Genomic DNA, 26,709 nt, shown 5'->3' with positions numbered 1-26,709 from the left:
TCATTTTCTATCAACTCCCTTGCCCTTCTCCCATGGATCCGGGCCTCCGGTTCTTCTTCTTCCCTGGCGTCATGGCTGTTAGTTTGGAGGCGGTCAGAGGTGGGTCGAGGCTCATTGGTTCTGGGTTCTTCCACCACTGGGAGTGTATTCATTGGGGTGCTAAGTCCCCTCTGTTGCATTATTTGCCCCAACCAGTGAGCAGTAGTCTGTAGCTGGAGAGCCATAGTTTGAATGTCCTGGTTGGACAGGATCATGGTGGGAGTATTCCCTGCCAAGCTTGGCGAGGGATTAAGAGGAATAGGCGTTTGGTTATTCAGCGTTGTAGGGCTAGAAAAAGAGAACTGCTGCCCTTCTTGGGCAGAGCTCAAGTCATTTGGGGTGTTAAGGTTACTTTCTTGGTGGTTTGCCATCGTGGATCTCAGTGGGTTTTGAAAGTGAAAACTCCGGTGATGAAAAGATCTCCTTCGTTTTCCCACAGACGGCGCCAATTGATGATCTGAGATCCAATAGGGTTTTACAAGGGTTTGTGTATTACAGAATGAGGCTTAAGTTTCCTGAGGAGGGGACTCCTCTTTTATACATTGTCTTGCTTGCTGGTGACGTATAAAGGCCTCTCCAGGATTGGGCCACGCGTCTCTGCCATGCGGATTCGGAGGTACTAGGGTATCAGCCGCCTGCTCCATGCGTAACGGCCTCTGGTTCTCCTCGTGCGTACGTTTAAGCGGATCTGCCAGGCTGTCTGGTGAATATTATTCTGGATCCTGGGTTGGGTCGAGAGTCGGGCCGGACGCTAGGCCTGAGAGGAGAGAGCCTGCTTCGTGTGGGCTGGGCCGTTATGAATGAAAAAGCTGGGCCGAGCCCGGTCTTGAAGGTTGAATGAGCCAGGCTTGTTGGGTATATCAGATACGTGGGCCTCTATGTTATGGGCCTTTAGCTGTGGTTAAGCCCCTGGTCCGGGGTGAAGAAATCCATCGGTCATCACTTCTTAATTCTTATTAATATCTATCTAGAAAATACTTAATAACAGTAAGTAATAACATGATTTAATTTTTAAAAAAATTTATAATACAATCATTATATACTATGATTTTATTATAATTATCGATTATAGTAAATAATTTCACAATAATTAATAATTAATGTGTCAATTGCTCGGCTGATTTTATATATTATCGTTATTAATTGTTTGATAATAAATTATTAATATTTCAAATTTATAGCTTGCAATTAATATTTTTTCTAAAATAAATAAATATTTTTATTAAAAAATTGTATTAATCAACAAGTATTAGTTCTTAGAAAAAAAAAATTGGAAGTGGGCAATTACAAACTTTAAAATGCTTGTATAGAAAAAAAAAAGAATAATATTAAATATAAAATAACTTAAGTGTTAAATTGTGAATATATATATGTGTGGTGGGAAAATTTTATTTAAATTTGATCAATTATTGACCAAGATATACTACAAATAAATAGAAAATAAAATTACTTGTTTCATTGAAAATAAATTAGGATTGATTATGGCCTTTATGTAAACGTGTTAACTAATTTAAATACAAATTCAAATAGAATTAGAATAGATAAGATTATTGAAATATGATGTAAGAACAATATGAATGTGAAATGAAATGTGACAATATAATTTCACACAATAAAGCAAGAAAAGCGAATGAAAAATGTTATTATTATTATTATTATTATTATTATTATTATTATTATTATTATTATTATTACCACTCATAATTCATACATAATTACGTATATTTTACGAACTATATATATAATTCACGGTTTAAGAATTATCTGAAATTACAGTATATTCCATAAAAAAAAGTCTTTGAATACCTACAGATTTCACGATCAATATCCTTTTGTACCACACGAATACAAAAAGTCATTCGATGCATTAAAAAAGTTATCTAACATCCATAGCAAATAGTCAACAGTAAAAATAATATGAGAACAAACTTTTTGGTCTCTCATCAATCAATTTATTTTAATAAAACCTTTTGTAAGGGATGAGAGTCCTTTTTTTATAAGCATTTAATAAAAAAAAAAAATAGAAATCCTGTTTATCGTTAACAATCAGGGTGAGAGAAGCAGAATTACCCACTACTTACCCAAGGGCAAGTGAGAGAAGCAGAATTACCCACTACTTATCCAAGGGCAGTTACATGGCCTTCTGCTATTTAATTGCCAAGGATTTGAATTTCAAATTTTTTATTATTATTATTATTATTATTATTTTAATTTATTAAAATAAATTAAAATAGAATTATTATAAAAAAACTATAAAATCTTATTTCGGACTTTAATTTTTCGGCTTTATCTTTAAGTGTATAATTTCTTCAATTTCTCACTCACATATAATAGGATATGATAAAATGTACACTGCGATTTTCGTATTTAATAAATAGACTATGTGATCTATGCATATTTCGAGAGCTCAAATATTATATGTCTGTTAGGGAAATATAATCGCTCGAATGGCAAAATTCAGAGTAGTTATAGTATGCAATACCCTAGATCATTTATCACATTGAATATACATATAATCTCAATTATTTTCTTTTATATCCATAATTATATTTTATCCACAGATAAACATAACTGACCGGTTAATGAATACAAAAATTAATGTGATACTTCTATATAATCTTTCTCACATCTCAATACTCTCAACCTTAATTCAGTTTGTTTTTCTAGAAATATCTCGTTGGATTGTATCATTGATAATCATCTGATAATATTCTAAGATAACAAACATTAAATTAAGTCTCAAGTAACAGATCATAGTCCTAAGTGTATTAATAAGATTACTTATAATCTTTAGGACCTCACATATTAACAAGCAGAAATTAACGCTTGTCCTCCCATCATTGGTCACAAGCATATGTGGTATGAATCACATGTTACGATATTTCTTCCATTCATAATGGAGCATATGTCTCTATTTAAGATACCGTATAGATGATAATTTGAGCATACTTAATGTTCAAATTTGAGTTCTCAAAGCTACTTGTTTAAAATATAACTTCACCTGCCTATTAAGACAGATAATATGACTTACTCACATAAGATCATTGTAAAATATAATTATCTTCCACTATTATTCTCAATCTCTTTGAGATGACATCTCGTATTATAAGTTTTTCTGAACTCACAATTTTATCCATAGATAAAATAAAACTTATAATTGTCTTATGTTTTATTATATCATTAGATAATAAAATCAATATCGTGTGAGGATGCATTTATTATCTGTCTGACATACTTCTCATAATTATATTCCTAATATAAAATAATATGTATGAATTGCACAATTACAATTAATAATGTAAATACATTAACTCATTATCTTATTCTCTATGCTAACTTAATCACATTATAAGACTATACAAAACATCTTTTGTACTAGTCTTCATTAGAAAACCTGAAGTAATTTCATGCGTAGAAAAAATTTTCAAGTTATGTGCATCTATATCCATAATATAGTAAACTGTAACTTCTTACTTCTTATGAAGATATAGTTTGAGATAGATTTAGACTCATCTAAATCTCCTCTCCTTTCTATATCTCTATAGTCTATCACTTGCATACTATTTCCTTAATAACATCATGAATTATCTAATATAAGTTTAAGATATCTCTATATCCAATTCACGACGTCCAGTGTGCTCGTCTAGGGTCAGATTATTTTACTATACTCATAGCATAAAATATATCAAGTCTAGTACACTCTATATTTAAGTTTTCTCTTTTAGAGTCTTAGAACATCATCTACGACTTAAAGTTTTTCCTTTGGAAAGAAATTGAGTATCTATAGGTTTGAAATCTTACATATTCAATCACTATAAGACTTTCATGATATATTGCTCTTGGAAAGAGACAATAGTTTTCTTAATAATCTCTTAGAATCTTGACTCTAAGATTATATGTAACTTCTTCATTACTTTCATCTCAAAACATAGTAACCAAACTTTAGTGGTTACAATATACTCACTATCATTTCTAGATGTTAGTATATCGTCTATGTATAATGATTAGATTATTAATTTATTCTTGAAACTTTTACGTATATTTTCAATGATCCTCATTAATCACAGTGAAATTATAAAATCTGACGGTATTATGAAATCTAATATAGTAGAGTCCGGAAGACTATTTAAGGCCTTAGAATGATTTTTAAAATCTACACACTTTGTGCTCTTGGTCATTTATAACGAAACCTGTAGATTGTTTCATATAAATTTTAATCCTCCGTTTGAGTTTAAGATCCTAGTTAGCAACTATTGCAACTAAAAAAAAATAACATTATCAAGGTAAACCTCACAACAGGTTCAAAAAATTATAATTTTTTCTACCTATTGTGTGTATCCCCTTAACTACCAAATGAGTTTTGTATCTCTTGATACTGTCGTCAACCTCATGCTTCACTTTGAGAATTCACTAATTCCCAATCGCTTTATATCCTAATTGCAACTCTACATTGACTAACTCTTTATTGACTCCATTTCCTATTCCATTGTTTTAATCCTTTTTTTTTCTTAGCTGAAGATCTAAGAACTTAAGAAACACAATTCTCAACTCATTTCCATCAGGAGTAACCATAAATACTTTCCCTTCAATCTCAAAATAACAACTAGAAATTCTTAGATGACACATTCGTCGTAGATGAGATTGATCTATTGACTCATCAATATGCATGTTACTCTCACTTGGAACAGATTCAATGACTACACTCATTCAAGATGCAATTATGAAACTAATGACCATATTCATCTGTATCCATATTGCTCCCACTTGGATATGTGTCTGTCAAAAATTTCTTTAGCAGAAGCAGTCTGGTCACGAGTTTAATTTAGATGTAAGACTTATCTTAGCTCCTTATCCTTGAGAAAAAAACTCTAATCAATGTGATCCCCTATGATTCAAACTCAGTTAAAATTTTCATTCTCTTGCTCACTAAAAAATACATATCATTTTAACTGCTCAAAAATATCTTGAAAATAACATATTTTTTCCCTTGGTCCTCCAAATTTATATGAAAGTTCATGAGCAATTTTACAACCTTATGGTTTTAAAATCTACAAACAAATTTGTATTTAGTCCATAACTCATATGGAGTGGAAGTTACTGATTATGTGGGTATTAGGTTAAGTTCAATAGTGATTACTAATAATGTATCACCCCAATAGATGATTAACAAAATTAGTTCATCTCATTATTGACGTAACCTAATAGAGTTTTATTTCTCTTTTCTGTTACACAATTTTTAAATTGCTCTAATAGAAATTTTCTACTTCTGTTGGTTCTTAAGGCCTTTACTTTTTCTATCTAATTGATTCTCAACTAAATATAAAAATTTAATGAAACAATTTAAAGTCTCAATTTAATAAGATATTAAATAGATATAACCTTTTAGAAAGTAGTTTTTAATTACGAAATGTATGCCCCCTATGTCTAGCCCCACATACATATAATCACATTTACTAGAAAAGATTAAAACATAATAGAAATTCGACTTTTGTTTCTAGATAATTTCAAATTAGGCAATATTTTCAAGTGAACATATCTACTTTATTAATATTACCTAATAGGCTCACTTTGACTAATCGTTGAATATCTTTTAACCTCTGTGGCCAAGTATAGCATACTACATATTTACATCATTCATAAATATATTTAAAGATGCAAAATAGAAAAAAAAATACTATTTGAAGTTACATATAACTTCTAAGCCAATATGAGTATTCATGAAATATCTAAAACTAGGGGTGAGCAGTATTCGGTTCAAACCGAAAAAACCGACCGAACCGAACCGATTTGAAAATTTGGTTCGATTTTTTATACATTTCGGTTCGGTTTAGTTTTTAATTTCAGAAATTTTGGTTATTTCGATTCTGTTCGGTTTTGATCAGAAAAAAACCGAAAAAACCGAACCGAACCGATTAGTGATAATAATATATTTTTTCAATAATATAGAGAAATTAAATCATATTAACATTAAAATATTTTAATTAAATTTTAAAATATTAAAAATAAAGTGTAAAAAATAAAAAATTATTAAAAATCGAAATCGATCAAACCGAACCTTATCAAACCGAATCAGACCGGTTCGATTCAATTCGGTTTCTGACCAAAATCAGTTCGGTTTGGTTTTCATAAACACTAAAATTTTGGTTTTTGGTTTATTCGGTTCGGTTCGATTTTGAACCGAACCTACCGAATACTCACCCCTATCTAAAACCACTATAACTTGTACTTAAAATAAGTTTACACCTAGTTCATGAAAAAATAAAAAAAAATTTTAAGTTTAATCAACTCCAATGCAAATAATAAATTCCACAAATTTATGGAATAAATTGGATATTATGTAGGAATAGAATTTGCTTACTACATATAGCAACTTCGTAGGCATTTAACCCCTTCATCTTCACTTTGAAATTATTTCCTAATGAATATCCATCTTTCTCATAGTCATAGAAGAAGTCATCAAAATTCTATGAAGGTATTTTAATCATGTTCTATACAGTTAAAACATTTGATTTTAGCAATGTTTTTCATCTTCTATCCGAAAGGAACTTTGCCCTTCCCCTTATTATTGTTTCTTGTTGGCTTAACTTGTTCTATCCCATGCTAGTTACCATCTTGATGTTTTTACTAGTTCCTTTTTCTTTTTTAGGAATTAAAGTTACTTTTGTACTTATTAGATTTAAACGCAGACGTTTCTACTCTAACTCTAAGAAGCGTATAATATCTTTCATATACTTAATGTTGATGTTGTGGGTCAATAACATTTTTTACGTGATACTAGGTATTTGGGCAAAAAAAAACATATGACTGCTTGAACATTCTGTTTGTCAATTAAAATATGATGAGTATCTTTTTAGTTCATTTAGTATACTACTCATGATCTTAAAATGTATTCTTATATCATGACGAAAACTCTTTTTATAAGTGTATGATTGTATAGTGTAAACTATAAGATTGACAAGCGAGATTTCTTTAAATCTCACTTTCAGATGCAAACCATATGTCTGTTATTAAATTATATTTTGTAAACTCAAGCATAATATTATCATGTTTACTGCTCACTAAAATGATGTAAACAATTAAATTCATTTCTTTTAAACATCATATGCCTCATGATCCAGTCTATACTAGGTCGTATTGCCCTATTCTAGTATTTTCATAACTCGATTAAGATATTCTAGAGCTCCTAGTTTCTCGAGCACACATTGAATCTTCTTACTTTAGATTTCATGGTTATCCTCATTTAACTTCTCTCACTTATTAAAATAAGCTAAAAGATTTTTTTTTTTTTTTTGAAATGGGGATTGAGGGAGTAGAATTTGAGAACTCTCAGATTTGCTCAGATGCACTTACCAGTTAAGTCTGTGAATGCATAAGCCAAAAAGATTTAGAAGCAGATATTATTCTTAATTTAAATTAGGGATATTTATACACATAAGTTAATATCTTAGTTTATACATATACTAACGTTAATAATAATGAATTTATATTAATAATTATTTTACATTAGGTTTTAGAGTCGAAAGTTCACTATATTTCCAATTATCGTCTAAAATCCTAATATATTATAAAAATTAATCATAATTAATTTAAAATCACACCCTATATATCAACAAATGGTATAAAAATAATGAACAATTAGAAATTCATGAAATAAAAATAACATATTATTTAAAATTATAAAACAATGAAAGATAATATTATTGTTATAAAATTATCTGCCGTAACATCAACAAACTATATAGATAAACAATAATTTTCAAAAAAAATTATATACGTCTAATATAAACTTGAAACACAAGAACATGTATAGAATATCATCTAGTCAATTCAAATCAAAGTCAACTTTAGAAAGTTTTTGACTTAATTATAGATCTACTATTAAATCTTGATAATCTTATCAAACATATATATTATTTTATTTGCAATCTATTTAAAATATTCACTATTAAATTCTAAAGACTACGGTAGAATTTATTAACATTCTCACAAATGGAATTCAAAATTTCTTTTAAATTGGAATTAGGCAATGCATTCCTTATAAAAAAAAGAACACATTTTCTTTTGCCTTAAAAAAAAATTATCATTCACATCAGTGATAAACTATATAAGATGGTTTTTCTCATTTGAAATATCTATTAGATTCATCTATGTGATGATCAATTATTTAATAATTTCATTTACTTAAACCATTTGCTCAGTAGAACTATTCGTACAGAGTCACAAATGACTTGTATTCCATTAAAAATTGATATTGTATTTTTATCCATATATAAAAATAAATAACTAAAATCAAAAATAAAAGTGATATCACCTATAATAAAAATAGATTTAGACTTTTTTATTAAAATAAATTATTTAATAATAATTTTAAAAAAATTAAAAAATTATATAAAAAATATTCAATTTAACTTTAATTTAATTTTTAAATGTCACTCGCTTAAAAAAAGTTTCATTTTTTAAAAATTTTTTTATTAGGAATTTATTCTGATTTTTTAAAAAAAAAAAATTAGACTTACAAAGACCCAGGCCACACACGTGAACAGCCAGCGGGCGGCACTAGCCCAGTGCACGTGTCCCTGGGCTACCAGCATGCCGCACCAGCTCAGTGCACGCCGGCTTGGGCTCACAGGCCCAGCGCGCGTGCGCCTGGACTCGCAGCTCAGCGCAAGTGTCTATGGCGGAGTTCAGGCCCCAATGCTGCGTGGTCTACGCTCATTAGTCTGGGTGAGCCTATCCCGCTCTATTTTTTTTTTTTTTTCTGAATTTTGTAATAAAAGATTTTAGTATTACGATACTTTTTATAATTTAATTTTTATCAAAAACTAACAAATCTTAGAGTTTGGATTCTTTTAAACTGTTGTTGATTAAAATAAATTCCGTGAACATTATAGAAAAAAATAAATTTGTATAAAAAATCTCAATTTTAATAATTTATATATCAATTAATATAAATAAAAAAAATACATGTAATATATCTTATTTTAAGAATTTTTCAATAATACAAACTTTACATCTTAAAAATATGAATTGAGCATCGTATAAGTAATTAAAATATCTACCTAGAATATATTTGAATAAAATATAACAAATGCATTTATAAATTAAAAAAAAATTATGGCATATAAGGAATTAGTCCCTAATATCAATATTAAAAAATTATAAATATTTTAAAATTTAAATAATTAAACAACAAACCACAGTTATTTTATATCACATATATCCTACGAACTATATATATAATTCAAGAGTTACCAATTCGTGTATTTCATATTACACGATTGATATCCTTTTGTAATATACGAACATAGGAGGTCACCCAAAACATTTAGAAGATAGCCCAAAATCTACAATAAATCGGCTAACAGTAAAAATACTACGAGAATAAACTTTTATTTTTTTAATAAACATCTTTAAAAAATAAAAGGGAGAGTCGGCTCATTATTAACTATCAGGATGAGAGAAATGTAGAATTACCCATTACTCACCCAAGGGCAATTACATGGCATTTTGCCATGTAACTGCCAATGATTTGAATTTCAAATTTTTGTTATTTTTTTTTAATTTATATAAGATAAATTAGACTATTATCAATAAAATATAAAATTTTATTTTGGGTTTAATTTTTTTGGCTCTATTTGGAATATATAATTTCTTTCATTATAACAATAGGAGAAATAGAAAATTGCTTTCATTATAAAGTTTTCACATTATAAAAACGTTTGTAATTTCATTAGAAAAGAAAAAAAAAATGATAAAAGGTGCATGAGTTTTGGGTTGGTCAACACGATAGAAGGGTTTGACTCCTTCTTTTATTGGTGGTTGTCTTTCTTGGAGTTTCCTTTCTCCTAAAGGAAAATGGTGATATTTTCTTTTGCTTGACCCTTTGATCTTGATTTTCTCATCAAGTGTATGGATGAATTGAATTTTTTATCGTTTATTTTACTATTCGTTTTTATTGCGTTACAGATTATTGAGGTTTTTGCTGTGAGGGAGATGATTTGACAAATCTGTGGTTAAGGGATGCTCTGATTGGCTTCTATCGAGGGCTCTAATTGATTGAACTGAATCGAATTGATTTTGGTTAGAAATCGAATCAAACTGATTCGATTCGGTTCGATTTAATTAATTTTAATTTTTAATAAATTTTAAATTTTTTTACACATTATTTTTAATATTTTAAAATTTAATTAAAATATTTTAATCATTTTAATCTTAATATGATTTAATTTCTCCGCATTATTGAAAAAATATATTATTATCACTAATTGGTTCGGTTCGATTTTTTTAATTTTTTTACGATCAAAACCAAACTAAATTAAAATAATTGAAATTTTTAAAATTAAAAATCAATCCAAACCGAAATATATAAAATACCAAATTAAATTTTTAAATGAATTTGATTCCGTAGATTTTTTATATTTGACTGAATTCTGCTCATCCCCCTAGGTGCATTGTGAAATTAGTGCCAGTGACGTGGAGACGACGCACGAAGATTGTTATTATGTGGGTTCATTTTCATTGATTCGAGTAGTTCTTTTCGTTTTATTTTGGTTGATTATCTCTAGACTTATTTTGTATATTTGGCTTTGTTTTTGCATTTGTGAGTTGGACTTATAGTTCTATTTATAATAATTTCTTACAGTCCTATGTATCTTAAAAGAAATGCAATATATTATGCATTAGAGAAAAAAAAAAAAAAGAGAAACTGCAATTTTTTACTATTAACTCTAAATTTAAAATTTTAGAGTTAAAATTTGTACTTTGACTTGCAGATCAATTGCAGCCTATTATTAGCGGCTGAAGACTAACACTAACCATAGGATACAGTAACTTTATAACTCAAAATTTAGGGTTCTTTTTTAATAAAAGAAAAATCAATTTTACATTTTTAACAATTAATAAAATTAAAGTAATAAATTTTATATTAACTTCTTAATTTATTTTTTATTTATTATAAAATTTACTATTTAATTACTATAATATAATTTTTTTTAATTTTAAAAAATATATTAAAATATCTTTAAAATTTTTAAAATATATGTTAATTAGTTATTTTATTATTTTTAACAATTAAGTGTTTATATAGTTGAGGTTGATTACTATTTCTTCAATTTTATAAAAATATTTATAAATTAATTTTTACGTATCGATGGTGTTTTAAACTGTTTTTGAATTATTTAATAATTAAAATTAACAAAGTGATTAATTAATAAATTTTTTAAAATTTTAAAATATTTATTATATTTATTAAAATTAAAAAACTAAGGGTGTGCTTTGGAAATATTGTAGAATTCTGTTTTTTTATTTTTTGAAAATTAAAAACCGTTTTTAATTTTTGTTATTTATTTTTTAAAAATTATTTTCTAAAAACTGTTTGTATAAAAATCAATTTGTAAATTTTTATATAAAAATAAATAATAAAATATTTTTTAAAAATATAATATTAATAATAAAATAAGGATATAAATAATTTTATAAATGATTGGTTATAAAAATAAATAATAAATTATTTTTATAAAGTATATCATATCATAATAAGAAAAAAAATATTATTTGGTTTTTATGATATACTAAAATTCATTTATTTACCTTTCGATCTTTAAAACATATATTAAAATATTTTTGAGATTTTAAAAAGTATAATAATTAATTTAAACATTAATTTTAATTGTTGAGCATGGTAAAAATAAAAAAAAATATTATTTGATTTTTATGATATATGAAAATTCAGAAAAAATATTAAAATATTTTTAAATTTTAAAAGATATAATAATTAAATATTTATACTATTTTAAATATTAAATATGATAAAAATTTTAAAATATTTTCGATACAAAAAAATTAATTAATAGATATTTTTATAAAATTAAAAAATAAATTTATAAATTTATTTTATTATAAAAACTAAATAATAAAATATTTAATAATTAAATTAATAAAAAATTAATTAATATATTATTTAATTTTAGTGATATTTTAATATATTTTTTTAAATTAAAAAATAAATTAATGAGTTTTGTAATATTATAAGAATTAAATAATAATTTTTTAAATTTATTCAATACGAAAAAAATAATTAGTCTATTTTTTATAAAATCGATGATCATGTAATAAATTTATTTATAATATAAAAATTAAATTAGAATTGTAAACGAATCAAACTATTCATGAATTATTTGAGACTCAATTCAATAAAAACTCAATCGGACTCGTTTCGATTTCTAAACGAGCTAAATTTGAACTTAATTTTTAAACTCATTTATTAAATGAGTTAAATTTAAATTCCGTAGTATTCGATTTGTTAAAATTTATGAATTGGCTCGTTAAGGGGCTCATGAACGGACTCGTTAAAAGACTCGTGAATGAGTTCGTTAAGAGACTCGTTAAAATACTCGTGAACGAGCTCGTTAAGAGACTCATGAACATGGCTCGTTAAGATAATCGTCGAGTAGACTCGATAAGAGATTCAGTTCAATTTGATTATACCCTTGCCACTTAATCTATTTGCTATATATATTGTTAATTTTTATATTTTTATTTATTAATGATATAATTATATTTTTAATTTATATATTTATTTTTCAAACATTTTTTTAAACTATTAAATTTCTTAATAAATTATTATTATTATTATTACTTTCATATGTTTATATATATATTTACATAATTATTTTTCTATTTAATATTATTCACTTAATTTTATAAATTAATATTTTTATATAATTTAAATATAAATCAATATAATTCTATTAATAAAATTTGAATATAATATATATATATAATTATATAATTTAAATTGATTATACTTATATTAATATATTTATTTTATATAATATTTTATATTTATATTATATATATAGTATTTTTTATACAATAAAATAATTTAATATAAATTATATATTTAAATAAAAATAAATAATGATATATAAATAAAAAATCATAACATATAAATAATAATAATAACATATTAATAAATTTTATATAAAAATATCTATTAATATTAACAATAAAATTATACAAATTTAATTAAAATTATATAATTTAAAAACAACTATATAATTTAAAAAAATTTATTTTTTCTTTTATTTGTATAAATTGTTTATCTATAGATTTATATATTTATTATATATATTTCAATTAATTTTTTATGTAATATAAATATTTAAATAAATAATTATTAAATTTAATATTATATCGTTAATTTTATATTAAATACATTTTATATAATTAATTAAAAGTTTATAATTAATATTTAAATAATAAATATTATTCGATCTTATAAATATATAAATATTAAAATTTAAATAATAAAAAAATTTAAATATTAAAATTTAAATAATAAAAAAGACAATTTAATTATTTGTTATGAATGGAACATAGCTCAAAATTGGCTACTATACCGCAAATCCACTTTTATAAAATCATTGACCACTATCTACTTTTATAAAATCATTACAGGTATGATATTGAAATAATATCTCTTATCTTACAGAAAATTTATAGAGATAGAGGATAAAATTTTTTATAAATAAAAATTTTACTTTTTATTATATTTTAAATTAAGAATTTAGTTACAGTAGAATTTAATTTAATTATATTTAATTTTATTAAAATCTTTTTTAACATTTTAATTTAAAATTTTAATATATACAAATTTAAATTAATTAAATTTTGTTAACGAATTTTTTAATTGAATTTTCGAATTCGAACTTGAATTAGACTCGGTATTAGTTTAAGTAAATTTTTTAATCAAGTTTTTGAGTTCGAACTGTAATTAAACTCATTATTAATTTAAATGAGTTTTTTATGAGTCGAGCTCGAATCGAGTTTGATTATAATATTTAATTTTTAAGTCGAGTTCGAGTTCAATATTAGAGTTCGAGTCAAATTTGATGTTATAAAATTTTTTAATAAATGAATCTAAACTTTACAAAATTCGACTCAACTCGATTCGATTACATCCTTAGAGTAAATAGTAAAAAAATTAATAATTAAAATTAATAAAAACACTAATTAATAAATTTTTTAATTTATTTTTTAAAATTAAATAATTTATTAATAAATTTTTTATACGGTATAAATTAAATAATAAATTTTTTTTATAATAATAAAATAAAATTTTATTTTATAAATTATTTAAATAAATATATATATTTTTTAAAAAAATTAATTGATGAAGATGAAATTTTAAAATTATTAATAATAATTGATAAAAGTCTATATATAAAAATAATGATATGATAAAATATATAATAATAAAATCAATAATTTTTAATTTTTAATTTTAAAAATATTAAAAAGTAATAAAAATTAAAATGCAACACTGGAATAAAATTTTTTTATCAAATTAAAAATAAAAATAGAAAATGATAACCAAAACGAACACACCTTAATTAATAATTTTTTTATATAATAAAAATTAAATAGTAATTTTTTTAATGACTATTAAATTAATAAATTATATTTTAATTTTTAAATTTTAATATAATTAATACATCAATTTCTATATTTTTAAATTTGAATACTTAATTTTTTATAATCAGTTGGTCCACTTTCATCGTAAAAATATCTTTATTATTTTTTTTAATGATATAAATTATTTTTATTTATTATAATTTAAATATTTTTATTATTTATTATTTTTATAAAATACTTAAATTCCATAAATTTTATTTATAATATTTTATTTAATTAATTTTTAGTACTTTTTATTTTTTAATTTCTATCTATTAAAATATTTCAATATTTATAATTTCAAAACTTTTAAAAACTATTTATATTCAATTATTTTTAAATATTACTAAATAACTTTAAATAAATTATAAATTTTTATAAAAAATATTTTTAAAAAAATTATAGTTTGAGCAGAAATTTAACTATATGTTAGTTTTGAACTGATATATATAATAAATGAAATAACTGTATTTTTAAATAAATTAAATATATAAAATTTTAAAATTTTAATTTTAAAAATATAATTAAAAATTAAGAATTAAAATATAGTTTATATAATATAAAATTTTTTAAAAAAATTTAAGTGTTTATAAAAATATTTTAAATATTTAAATATTTATTATTTTTTTAATGCTGATAAAATTATAAATTGAAAGATAGGTAATTTAGATAAATTCATCATATAAAAATTTAAGTATTTGATTTAAAAAGATAAAAATAAATTTATTAATTACCTTTAAATTTAAAAATTAAAATTTATTTTATTTTTATTAAATTATTATGAAAATAAAAATATCTCAAAGTTTAAAAATGGAACATAAAATAAATGGAGGATATTATTATTAAAAAAATAAAATTTTTGTGTAGGAGATTTTTTTTTCCCCGAAGTTTGGTATGAGTTGCAGACTAGAATTTGCCTTCCTAATAATAGAGTAAAATGAGCCTAGCAAAGCTAGTTTAGAGCTGCCCAATAGAAAGCTCATACGTGTGTAGCTAGGGCTATCTTATGCTCGGCGTCTCTCTCAAAACATAAAATCAGTACCTTATCGCTCTACGGCATCAGGGTTTTTTCCCAAATCAGAAAATTTTCGCAGGCAGAAGAAGGAGCATCGCCGGCAAAATTAGCTATGTCAACCGGCAGGAAGATCACGTTGAAAAGCTCTGACGGAGAGACCTTTGAGATGGACGAGGCGGTGGCTCTCGAATCTCAGACGATAAAGCACATGATAGAGGACGACTGCGCCGATAACGGTATCCCTCTTCCTAATGTCACCAGCAAGATCCTCTCTAAGGTAATCGAGTATTGCAAGAAGCACGTCGAGACTCCCAAGTCCGAAGATCGTCCCTCTTCTGTCGACGACGAGTTGAAGGCGTGGGACGCTGAGTTTGTCAAAGTTGATCAGGCTACTCTCTTCGATCTCATTCTGGTCTGTTTTCTGTTCAAATTTATCTAATATTGAATTGATAGATCATTATTTATGCCATTATTTAGATACGAAATTATGCGTTATGGTTTGGGAATTTTTCTAGGTTTTGAGAACTTTTGTGATTTTTATGGGTGATTATTGCTAGGTTTTTACTCTAATTTATTTGAATTAAATATGTGTTTAAAGAGCATGAAGTAGCCCTTATGTGGCTGCACTCTTTTCTTCCTAGCTGAGAAAATTGAGAATTAGGGGGATTTATTTGTGAAACAGAAATTAAACTTGTTCTCGCATTAAGGCTAGCGCGAATGGTTGAATAAGAAAATTCATCCCCTTTAGGATCTGTTTGTGCCTTTGTATTCTTTTTGGAAAGATGGAAAATGTGTTTAGGGTGTTAACTTTTGAATATTTGCTTATAACTCTGCAATAAATCTCACCACTAAATAAGATGGCCGGTGTGACTGATTTTGAGATGGTTGTTTATTGGTTCTGTTTTTTACGGAGAATTCCTTCTCTTCTCTCTTTTCTTAAAGCTATACTCCATTTACTGATTTTTTTCTCTCTTTATTTGAATGTTGATCATGTGGCTCGTCAGGAGAAAGGGTAAGATAATTATTCTAGAAATTCTTTCTTTTTCTTCTCCCCATGACATACTCTCTTCTTTTTAACTGAGGGAAGAAAAGAATGAGTTCGTAGTGAACTATAGTGCTTTCTTACTGTTCCTTGCTGTGTTCATTAGAGTATTGATGAATTTTCAGTTAATTTATGCGCTTCACAGCGTTAAAGTGTAATTTCCATGTAGCATGTTAGTATTGGTTGTGTGATCGCTAGTTGGCAGCCACTCCCTTCTCAGTGAGCAACTCTTGTGAGACTTCTGCATCTCACAAGAAATTGCTTGAGAAGTTGGAAGACATGTGATTGAGGTGCCCCTGTTCTCCTAATGGATTTAGGTTGCCAAAACATAATTGAAGAAAGATGCATCAGCATTGTAGAAATCAAAGGATTACATTGATGACCATTCATATTTTTGTCTCTGTATTTTTTTTTGTGCAATATATCATTTGCCTTTGATCTTTACACAAAAAGTAAGTTTGTACTTTGATTTTTTGTTGTTAACAATTAATACTTGAGCTTTATAGAAAGTTTAATCATGTGCTCTTTGCACTTTATGAAATATAACTATTAAACCCCTGAAAAAATCAAGAGCGCATAAAACTTGTATCCATCCATATGAGTTAAATAGTTAACATTTTTATAAAGGTTAGCTATTAAATGTTAATCCCATAAAGGTCAAGATGTCAACCACCTTTTGTACAATGGTCAAGAGTCAAATGATGCACTCAACTTCTTTTTCCTTAGTAAATGTTATGTGTGCTTGTCTTCAACGTGAAAGGTAATGGATATAATATACGTGCTAGAGAGAACATGTGCCTTCAATGTTTCAGGATGGTTTCTATAAGTTAAAACTCTTGTTTACAGTGTGCAACTAACAATCAAGTGCAGGGCTAAGATGCAAATCGAGCCCTCAAGTGGTATTCTGTGAGCAAACTACTTCTATTGAAATAGCTGTCTGCATGAATTTGTCTCAAATTGTGTCGTTCTGTTGTGCCAATGAACTTTAACCTTTTGATATGTCTCTATGCGGAGGATCTGGTTTTGACATCAAGTTGTCTGTTTTTCAGGCTGCCAACTATCTAAACATCAAAAGCTTGCTGGATCTCACTTGTCAGACTGTAGCGGACATGATCAAGGGCAAAACTCCAGAAGAAATTCGCAAGACTTTCAACATCAAGAATGACTTTACACCAGAGGAAGAGGAGGAAGTTCGCAGAGAGAACCAATGGGCCTTTGAATAAAAGTCCAGGAAACAGTGTCTGTATTTCTAGTTCCCTTTCTATGTTGGACATGGGTGTTCAGGATCACTGCTTTGCAGACAATTATTAGTTTACTTGCCTTGTTCCCTACCTAAAACTATCAGAAACTCTGATGTCTGGCTGTAACCTTTTCATTACATGTTAATATGGTATCTGCTGTTCTTTTATGGTAAGTTTGTGCTTTAATTTGTCAAATGCTAAAAGGGAATTTGAATTATAATAGGAAAAAAAGCATTTAGGTTTTGTTTAGAAAATTATTTGCGAGAAGAGAATTATGCATTATTTGTTTTTTTAAACTCTTAACAGGAAAATTGAGGAAAATAAATTAAATTAAACTAAATTTTTGCAAGAATTTCTTTTGACTTGCTGCTTCTATTGCTCACCGGTAATGGCTCGGTGCGGGTTTTAAATCTTCTGTTGCTTTTATAAGCACATCAGCCAGGAGTGAAGATATGTGAAGAAAGAAACGAGTATAAGGGAAATTAATATATTATAGCATTACTTCCAGAACACCTCTTGATACTTTCACTGGTAATTGCATTATGCAAGTGAATTATGCATCTAGAGATTTGAATAATTTACAAAAATTAAATCTATAAGTGGTTCCAACCTTAAACCACTATGAAAGACACAATTTCTGTTGTTTTGTATGGAAGGCTCAACCACCTTATTCATTAGTCTTTTGACATTGCAAAAGAATACATGTATCAAGTAATGATTTTGTTCCCTTGTCTAATTTCATTTCATTGTTTAATATTTGCTCACAATAATTAAAAAATTAATTAAATCTTTTAAAATAATTATAAAGACATGCTCTACCACTCAACTATTACTCATCATGTAAGCCTCTCGTCAAGGGTCTGCAATGCCAATTACAATAAAATACTATCTAATTTTCGATAGATTACTATTTATCTTATCTAATTGTTCAAATTTTAATAATTAGAAGAGAGAAAATAGAATAATAAAATATATTTAAAAAAAACATAAGAATAATTATTGTGTTTGGTCAAAATAAAGTTAAAATTGAAAAAGAATTACTACCTTCAAAACATCGATAATTTTAGAAAAAAAAAATTTTCAATTGCCTATCTCTTCCCACCTCTAATTCTATTAATTTTTCAAACTCAAAAAAAATAAAATAAAATTCTGCAACCAATTTGTCTTGCTAGATTATTCTAAATAATTATTATTATTATTTTAAATTTCAGAAAGAATTTTTTTATTTTTAAAATGTCATTTTATTGAAAAATGAAAAAAAAAGATATTGATATTTTTACTTATAAAAAAGTTTAAATCCTAATTTATTTTCCCTTATTTTCTACCCTTTTATATTTCTTCCAAGTTCCAACCTTGAAGGCTTCACAAACATAGGCTTTGGGCCTTAACATACTTAAAGGTGGAGGACACGTGTTGTGTAGTAGGAAAGTATCAGAAAAAAGGTCACGTGACAGACTTTTGTAGCTTTTGGGACCGGCTTCTTCTTCACTTTTTTTTTTTTTTTTTTTCCTTTTCCTATTTTTCTTTCTTTTAATTTTATTGTGCAATGCGCATGCAGAGCAGCCTTCACACTTCACCATCCTTTGGCATTTTGGTAATAAGTAGGATTTAATTAACATTAGAAAAGAAATTACTTTAGTAAAAATATTTATTATTAAAATATTATATTTATGTCTAAACACTAAACAAATAATATATAAAATTCCTGTATTATATTTTTTTGAGCCGAAATTTATAAACGCTCAGTGTTCGTCTTCTAAAGGATTAAATAATATAAATAATATTACATATTTAAAAATATTTTATTCATATTAATGATAATTAATAAAAATTTAAATAAAAAAACTTTTAATTTGATAAAGTGAGAATACATTAATTTAAAATATTGAGTTATAATAATGAAAAGAAATGTGTTGTTTTTTATGTATCTCATTGATTGTCATGTCAAATTGAAAACCCTAATTTTACATTTATTTTGTGTCTTTTTTGCCATTGTCCTTATAAAATAGCTTCCTTTGTATATGGACTAGTCCTTTTTCTAAATATATTAATTAGGAATATAATTTTGTGCATTTTAATTGAAAAAAACACCAAAATAATCAAATAATTTTTGGCAATTTTTAATAGCATCAAAACTAAAATTTTTCATTAAAAAAAAAAAATCAACATCCAAAAAGCAGTAAAATCAATATACCTCTAGCAATGCAGCAAGCATTGTGAATTTTGGTTTTTACATGTTGAAACTCAAAGCTAGCTTCAATCAATCAAAGTGCAAATTTGCTTGGAAGCACATAAGCTAAAAGAACAGAAAGACCATTAATATTACTAACAATAAGAGACCATTACTGTTTCACCAGCAGAGAATTTATATGGTATTTATACATCACTGTCCATTTCCACCAACGCAGTTAGCTTCTTCATTGCCATTGGAGGAGAGAAAAGAGAGACATCATAGTACAGAGTCAATTGGAATATATTTTAAGGAAAAATATAAAGAACAAAATGCCCAAAGTTTTGCCCTGGGATTCTCTACTTTTCTTTCTTAAACCTTCTTTTTCCTCTCCTCCTTTGGACCCTCTTGATAGAGATGTATCTACGAGAAAATGAGATGAACTTCAGAACCTCTCATTCAAAATCTGGAATCTCTCTTTTAATGGAAACTTTCATCATTGTCAAATGGGAGAAAGAAAAGGAAAAAAAATATATATTTGTATAGAAAATAATTTAGCTTCTTCATGATCTTACTTCTTAAAATGGAGCTGTTGAGGTTCTGTAGAGACTGTGCTTTTTTGGAAGCTGAGCAGGAGCTGCCAGAAACTGCAATACACAAAATTGGCTGTAAATTAACCAATAGGATGAGTTTGTTTGAGCAAGGTGGTAGGCAAGTTCCAAATAAAGAAACTGAATTTAAGAAAAAGTCCATCTCTGTACCTTTTCTTGCTGCCTTCTAAGCCTAGCATTCTCTTCAGCTAAATTTGCTACTTCCAGTTCCAACTCTTGTGTGTAAGCCTGAAGATGTTTTAAAAAGGGATTCAAAAAGAAACCCACTAAAGAATGTCACTAAATATTACATGGATTATTGTATTTTCAACTAAAGATATCATCTTTTTGAAAGAGAGAGAGAGAGAGAGAGAGAGGAGAGAGATTCCTGCTTTCTAGCCCTGGACCGAGCAGCTGATTCTCTATTCTTCATCATTCGTTTGTGTCTCCTATCAACAGAGTTGTTGTGATTTTCTTGAAGTCTTTTCTTGCAAATGGAAGGACAAACCGACGAAGAACCCAAAGCATCAAGGGGAGAGATTAGCCAAGAACCAAAAGAGGGTGTGTCAACTCTCGCATGAGTATTCATCTGAGGGTTTGGCCTTCTGGAAGCAGTCCCACTTTCGAGAATTTCAAAATCAGACCCAGAATTCAAACTCAACATAGTGGCAGGTCGTGGCCCTAAAGAATCTAGAAAATCATTGGCTCGCCCAGAGGAGGGCTCAGTTGGTGGTTCTTTGTTGAATGGTCTAGCTAAGAAGTCTTGAAGGATCATTCCAGCAGGAAAAGCAGGGTGGTTGGCGTGGTTGGCGCCGCTTGGACAGTCTTGAAGACATGTTAGGTTTATGTCTTTCCAGACATCTTCCATGGCTTGCCTGGCTGATGAAGGGTTCAGTAGCTGAGATGATGGGGAGGAAGACGTAGACGAGGATTTTGAAGGGGAGCTAGAGTTTCTGCTTAAGTAATCGTTTCTTTCTGGGAATGATCGCATGCTGAGAGACACACACACACACAGAGAGAGAGAGAGAGAGAGAAATGAGATGTGGAACTGGAGAACAAGAGATGTCTGTCTGCTGATTTGATAAGTTATGCATAAAAATGGAGGATGCAATTTGTATCATTTACAAATTAAAACTAAATCAATTCAAAAGGAATTGGGGAGAAAGAAAGCACATTAATGTGAAAATAAACGTGTGTGTATATATAACATATATATAATAAAACTAAAAATATAAGATATTTTTTAATAATTATTTATTTTATTAATATTTTGTTAGAAGGAAGAACAATAAAAATTGAATTTATAATTATAGATAAATTATATATTCTTTCGAATACTTAACTAAATTAAACTAAAAAATTAAATATTTAATTTATATATTATTAATATTTTTAAATCAACTCTAAATATTAATATAATTTTAAAAAATAGTGAATTAATATTATACTGAGAGTATTTTTTTGAAAGCTAGAAAGTTAAAAGAATAATTAAAAAAATATTTTAAAAAAATATTTTATTATTTTTAATATTTTTAAATTGAATCAAATTAAATATTATTTTAAATTATTTTTAATATTTCGTGATTAATATATTTAATAAAATTATTTTAAAAATAGGGTAATTTACGATTTAGTCCCTGGGTATTGCCATTATTAACGAGTCAGTCCCTGTATTTTTAGAAACCTATTAAAACGTCCTTATATTTTCTTTTCCGTCAACGAAATAGTCCTTCCGTCCTCTTTTCCGTTAAAATTAGATAAAGGATGAGAGAGAAAATTTTTAAATTCCAATTTTACCCTTAAGTAAAACATTTTATTTAGTCCTTATCGTTTCTTTTCGTCAACGAAATAGTCCCTATATTTCTCACATCCATTAAAACGTCCTTATCGATTCTTTTTGTCAACGAAATAGTCCCTATGTTTTCTCACATCTATTAAAACATGCTTATCGTTTGTTTTCGTCAACGAAATAGTCCTTCCTCTCTCCTCCTCCTCCTCCTCTCTCCACCTCCTCCTCCTCCCACCTCCTCCTCCTCTCTCCTCCTCCTCCTCCTCCTCATCATCATCCTCCTCCTCCTCCTCCTCCTCCTCCTCCTCCTCATCATCATCATCATCATCATCATCATCATCATCATCATCATCATCATCATCATCATCCTCTTCCTCCTCCTCCTCCTCCTCTCTCCACCTCCTCCTCCTCTCTCCTCCTCCTCCTCCTCCTCCTCATTCAAAAAAGAAGAAAAAAAAAGAGAAGAAGATGATGATGATGATGATGGAGGAGAAGAAGAAGAAGAAGGAGAAGAAGCAGAAGTGAAGAAAAAGCAGAAGCAGAAGTAGAAGTGAAGAATCGAAGAAGGAGGAGGAAGAATCGATGAAGAAGAAGGAGAAGGAGGAGAAAGAGGAAAAGAAGGAGGGCAATTTGGTCTTTTACTACATTTTTAACGGCAAAAATAGACAGAAGGACTATTTCGTTGACGGAGAGAAAAGATAAGGACGTTTTAATAGGTTTCTAAAAATACAGGGACTGACTCGTTAATAATGGCAATACCCAAGGACTAAATCGTAAATCACCCATAAAAATAATACTAAATAATAAATATATTAAACAGATTTAAAAAAATTATTGATAATAATTTTAGTAAAAAAATTAAGATAAATTATTATTATTGAAAATTTATTAGAAAAATAAAAAATTAAATAATAATAATATTAATTTTTAAATATATTTAATAGTGAAAAAAGTAACTAAATAATTTTATACTTTTCAATTATATAAATAAAAATATAATTTAATTAATAAAAAGTAAAAATATAAAGTAAAATTATAACAAAATTAAAGTATAAGATTTTTTTTATTAATTTTAAATTTTATTGATTTGAACGTGACATACTACTTACATAGTAAATAATGTGATAATTTTATTAATTTTTTAATAGTATAAATAATAATAAAATATAATTAAAATTTTAATTTTAGATATAAAAGTACGGATATAATTATAATAAAATTAAAAGTATAATTTTGTTTTGCAATTCAATACAAGTTTTTTTAAAAAAAATTAAAACCAATTTCATATCTATAAATTCTGCCTGTTTTATTTGTTTGTTCTGAGTGAAAATTAAGAATAAAATTTTATAAATACATTTCTGTCGTTGATTATAATTAAAATAAATCAATATGTAATTTAAATAAATTCTACAAAACTTACGTATAACACAACAAAATTTTCCCAATCATTTGTTTTCTTTATTTATTAATTAAATAACTCATAAATTACTGTTATTTAATTAAAAACATTTAAATTACTTTCTACTTTTAAAAAATCTTCCTGAACATCTAAAATTTATAATTTTTTTAATTGTACTTTCAAGAATAATTTAACAAATAAAATAAATGAATTTTCATAATTAAATAGAAATTATAAGAAATTCAATTGAATTATATATTTTAAATTATATTATAATAAATTATAGAATTTATTTCAATTAAAATCTAAAAAAAATTGATTGACAAGAAATATTTGAAAATCTTATTAGTTCCTCCCAGAACAAGCTCTCTAAATATTCATTAAAAAAAACTTATCATAACAATTTTCCAAAGAGAGTTACCTTCTATATGGCAAGACAATTTGATTTGAGACTTGGGATTGTCTTTGAATTTGGATTTCCTTTCTTTTCTGTAAATTTTGTCAATCTCTTTCTCATCAACCTTATAAAATGTTATTTGGGATTGAATTAGAATTTGGTTCATGAAAAACATATCCCATATTGACATTCGTCAGCATGAAATTCTCTACAATTGCTAGCTTTTTACCTACTTCTTCTCTTGCATTTGCAAATCAATCTTTCTAAAACCATCATTTTACACCATAAGAAATGAAATCTAAAAACTTTTAATTTTTTTTATAAAAAAAAAGAAAAAAAAAAAAGAAATATGATGTGATTCCAGAATGCAAAAGTGGATATGATAGTATAATCACAATATATAGGCAGATGAAAGAAGGTAGGTTGATTGGTCATACAAACAGACAGTTGGTTTGTTTGATTCTTATCAATTTCAATCATGCTTCTTTAACTCTATTCTTTACTAAATCCATCAACATATCACATCCATGAACCATATCTCTTATAAAACCAAAGAGATCATTTTTTTTAAAAAAAAAAAAGAAAAATAAATAAATATTGAACTTAAGTGGTACTAAACAAAATAATAAATTATTCTTTAACTATTAACTCATTTCCTTTTGGAATTTTTTTTACACATTTAAGTATATGCAGCTACCCAATAAACATATGACATAGTAATCAAAATCATGATCTCTATTTATCTTATAAAAAATATTTTTTATATTTTTTGATATTTAATACACTTAAGAAAATTATTAATGAAAAATATGCTTTGATAATATTATTATTTATTAATTTTTTAAATTAAAATTAAGAAGTGAAAAATAAATTATTTTATTAGGAAATATTTTTGATAAAAAATATTTTTAAAATATAATTTATTCTCCAATAAATAAATAGAAGTTAGATTTAAATTAATAATATCCTATGAATACACTACAATGCATGAAGAAAAATAAATAAGAGCAGTACTAAGAGCATCACATGCCCCAGTGGACAATATATAGCAGGACAATGTTTAAAAATGTAATCTTTAAAAATATAAAATCAAAGTCAATTAAAAAAAAAAAAAGCATTTCAAATATTATAAGCTAAAATATTCTTTTGTTACTGTTAACTTTTATCTTACTTTTTTTACTGTACATACTGGTAGTGCTAAAACTTAGTAAAGGAGACGTTATTAAGGTAGTTTTTTTTTGTTGAAGTATAATGTTTTATTTTATAGACGACCAGCTCCAGCTGGTCTTGATTTGTTTGTGCAACCCAACCCAGCAAAGAGATTAGAGATTATAAGAGAGTAGTAATTCAGTGAGGAGTCAGAGAGAGTCTTGTCAAAGTTGATGTTTGAAGGCAACAGCTGTCTATTCTGAAAGTAAAATTTATATCTATTTCCGATGCCCACGTCTTCTGCTTACAGCTAATAAATTCAACCTCTGCTCTTATTCCCACATTCGCAATCGTACTAACTGCCACCACCCATGTCTTCTCTTCCCACCGGTACGGCTCAGCTCCCCCCATTTCCTACCTTTTTAACTTCTGCATTTCATTCGAGCAACCATTCTGACCATATGTTTATCAACCCAACCAAATCCATACTTTGTATCCCATTCCTCTTTTGTCTAATCTCTCCAACCTTTTGCAGACTGCTGTCACAGTATACAACTTTAATTAACACCAAAACCATAGAGCAACTAACTACAAGAGGGAAACATACTGTTTAGTTCCCATTGCTCAGGGGATTTTTCTTGTCTTTTCCCATTGTTATAATATTTTACTTGTTAAAATTCATTTTCTAAGTGGGAAGGAGAGAGAGGAAGATGAGGTAGAGAATATGAATAATTTTTTTCAAAAAAACCTTGCTAGATCATTTAAGAAAAATGTTTACCGTCTCCAATGATAGAAGTTGAGAGACTCGACCAAAAAGAAAAATAAAATGCATGGATGACTTGGTAGAAAAAATGCTAAAAGTTAGCGGGCTTAAAATGGATTTTCCAAAAAGAGAAAAAAAAAATGCAAAATTAATAACTCGCGGGATTTCATGATAACTCACGGGAGAAATAGTGCAAGTCCTGAGAACCATAATTATACATGTACAATTAAGAGAAATGGTCTCAATGGTAAGCAGACAAATAAAACAAATTTAAATAAATAGACACAATTTTCCAAGAAAACAAAACGGAGACAGAAAAAGGTAGTCACAATCACAAAGCATAGAGAAAAGAGAGAATCATCAGAGCAGCCATTTGCAGGCAACCATGCAATTTGTCAAAAATGAGTTCCATGAACTTCAGATGTTTGGCAACGCACTGCTTGGCCTTGAAGAATATCTTATATTTTGCCAAAGCAGAGTTTGTTATCCATGCAATTCCACCAGAAGATGTAGAAGATGAGAATCACCCTCACCAAAAATCAAGCTATACAAAAACCAAAAACATTACAAGTCTGTCCAGTCAAAAACCTAGATTCTTTCTTTCTTCTCTTTCCTCGAATAAATATCAACATATTTCTTACCTTGTCTCTTCCATGCATTT

General features: G+C 26.7%; 3 protein-coding genes across 3 annotated transcripts in view; 1 reads left to right on the top strand and 2 right to left on the bottom strand.

Annotated features, from left to right (window-relative positions):
- The first annotated feature begins 15,448 nt into the window (after window positions 1-15,448).
- On the top strand, window positions 15,449-17,964 carry LOC110615882 (SKP1-like protein 1B). Its single transcript, XM_021758068.1, has 2 exons — window positions 15,449-15,920; window positions 17,600-17,964. The coding sequence occupies exons 1-2, from the start codon at window positions 15,621-15,623 to the stop codon at window positions 17,771-17,773; spliced, it is 474 nt and encodes a 157-aa protein (XP_021613760.1). The 5' UTR covers window positions 15,449-15,620; the 3' UTR covers window positions 17,774-17,964.
- A 2,124-nt stretch (window positions 17,965-20,088) lies between these two features.
- The window catches only part of LOC110615716, a 44,628-nt gene continuing 38,007 nt past the window's right edge, over window positions 20,089-26,709 (bottom strand). Inside the window, exons 11-13 of the mRNA XM_043956804.1 lie at window positions 20,723-20,800; window positions 20,537-20,627; window positions 20,089-20,384 (exon numbers count right to left, since the gene is read on the bottom strand). Coding sequence (XP_043812739.1) covers window positions 20,254-20,384; window positions 20,537-20,627; window positions 20,723-20,800 — 300 coding nt within the window. The 3' untranslated portion in view covers window positions 20,089-20,253. The remainder of the gene's footprint in view (window positions 20,385-20,536; window positions 20,628-20,722; window positions 20,801-26,709) is intronic.
- Window positions 20,807-21,733, bottom strand: LOC122721297 (protein FD-like). Its single transcript, XM_043956892.1, has one exon. The coding sequence runs from the start codon at window positions 21,540-21,542 to the stop codon at window positions 20,892-20,894; it is 651 nt and encodes a 216-aa protein (XP_043812827.1). The 5' UTR covers window positions 21,543-21,733; the 3' UTR covers window positions 20,807-20,891.

Source organism: Manihot esculenta, chromosome 5 (assembly GCF_001659605.2).
Source record: "Manihot esculenta cultivar AM560-2 chromosome 5, M.esculenta_v8, whole genome shotgun sequence".
In the NCBI taxonomy this organism is placed as follows: domain Eukaryota; kingdom Viridiplantae; phylum Streptophyta; class Magnoliopsida; order Malpighiales; family Euphorbiaceae; genus Manihot; species Manihot esculenta.
The sequence above is the reverse complement of the archived record's forward strand: the minus strand, read 5'-3'. Positions and strand labels throughout refer to the sequence as shown.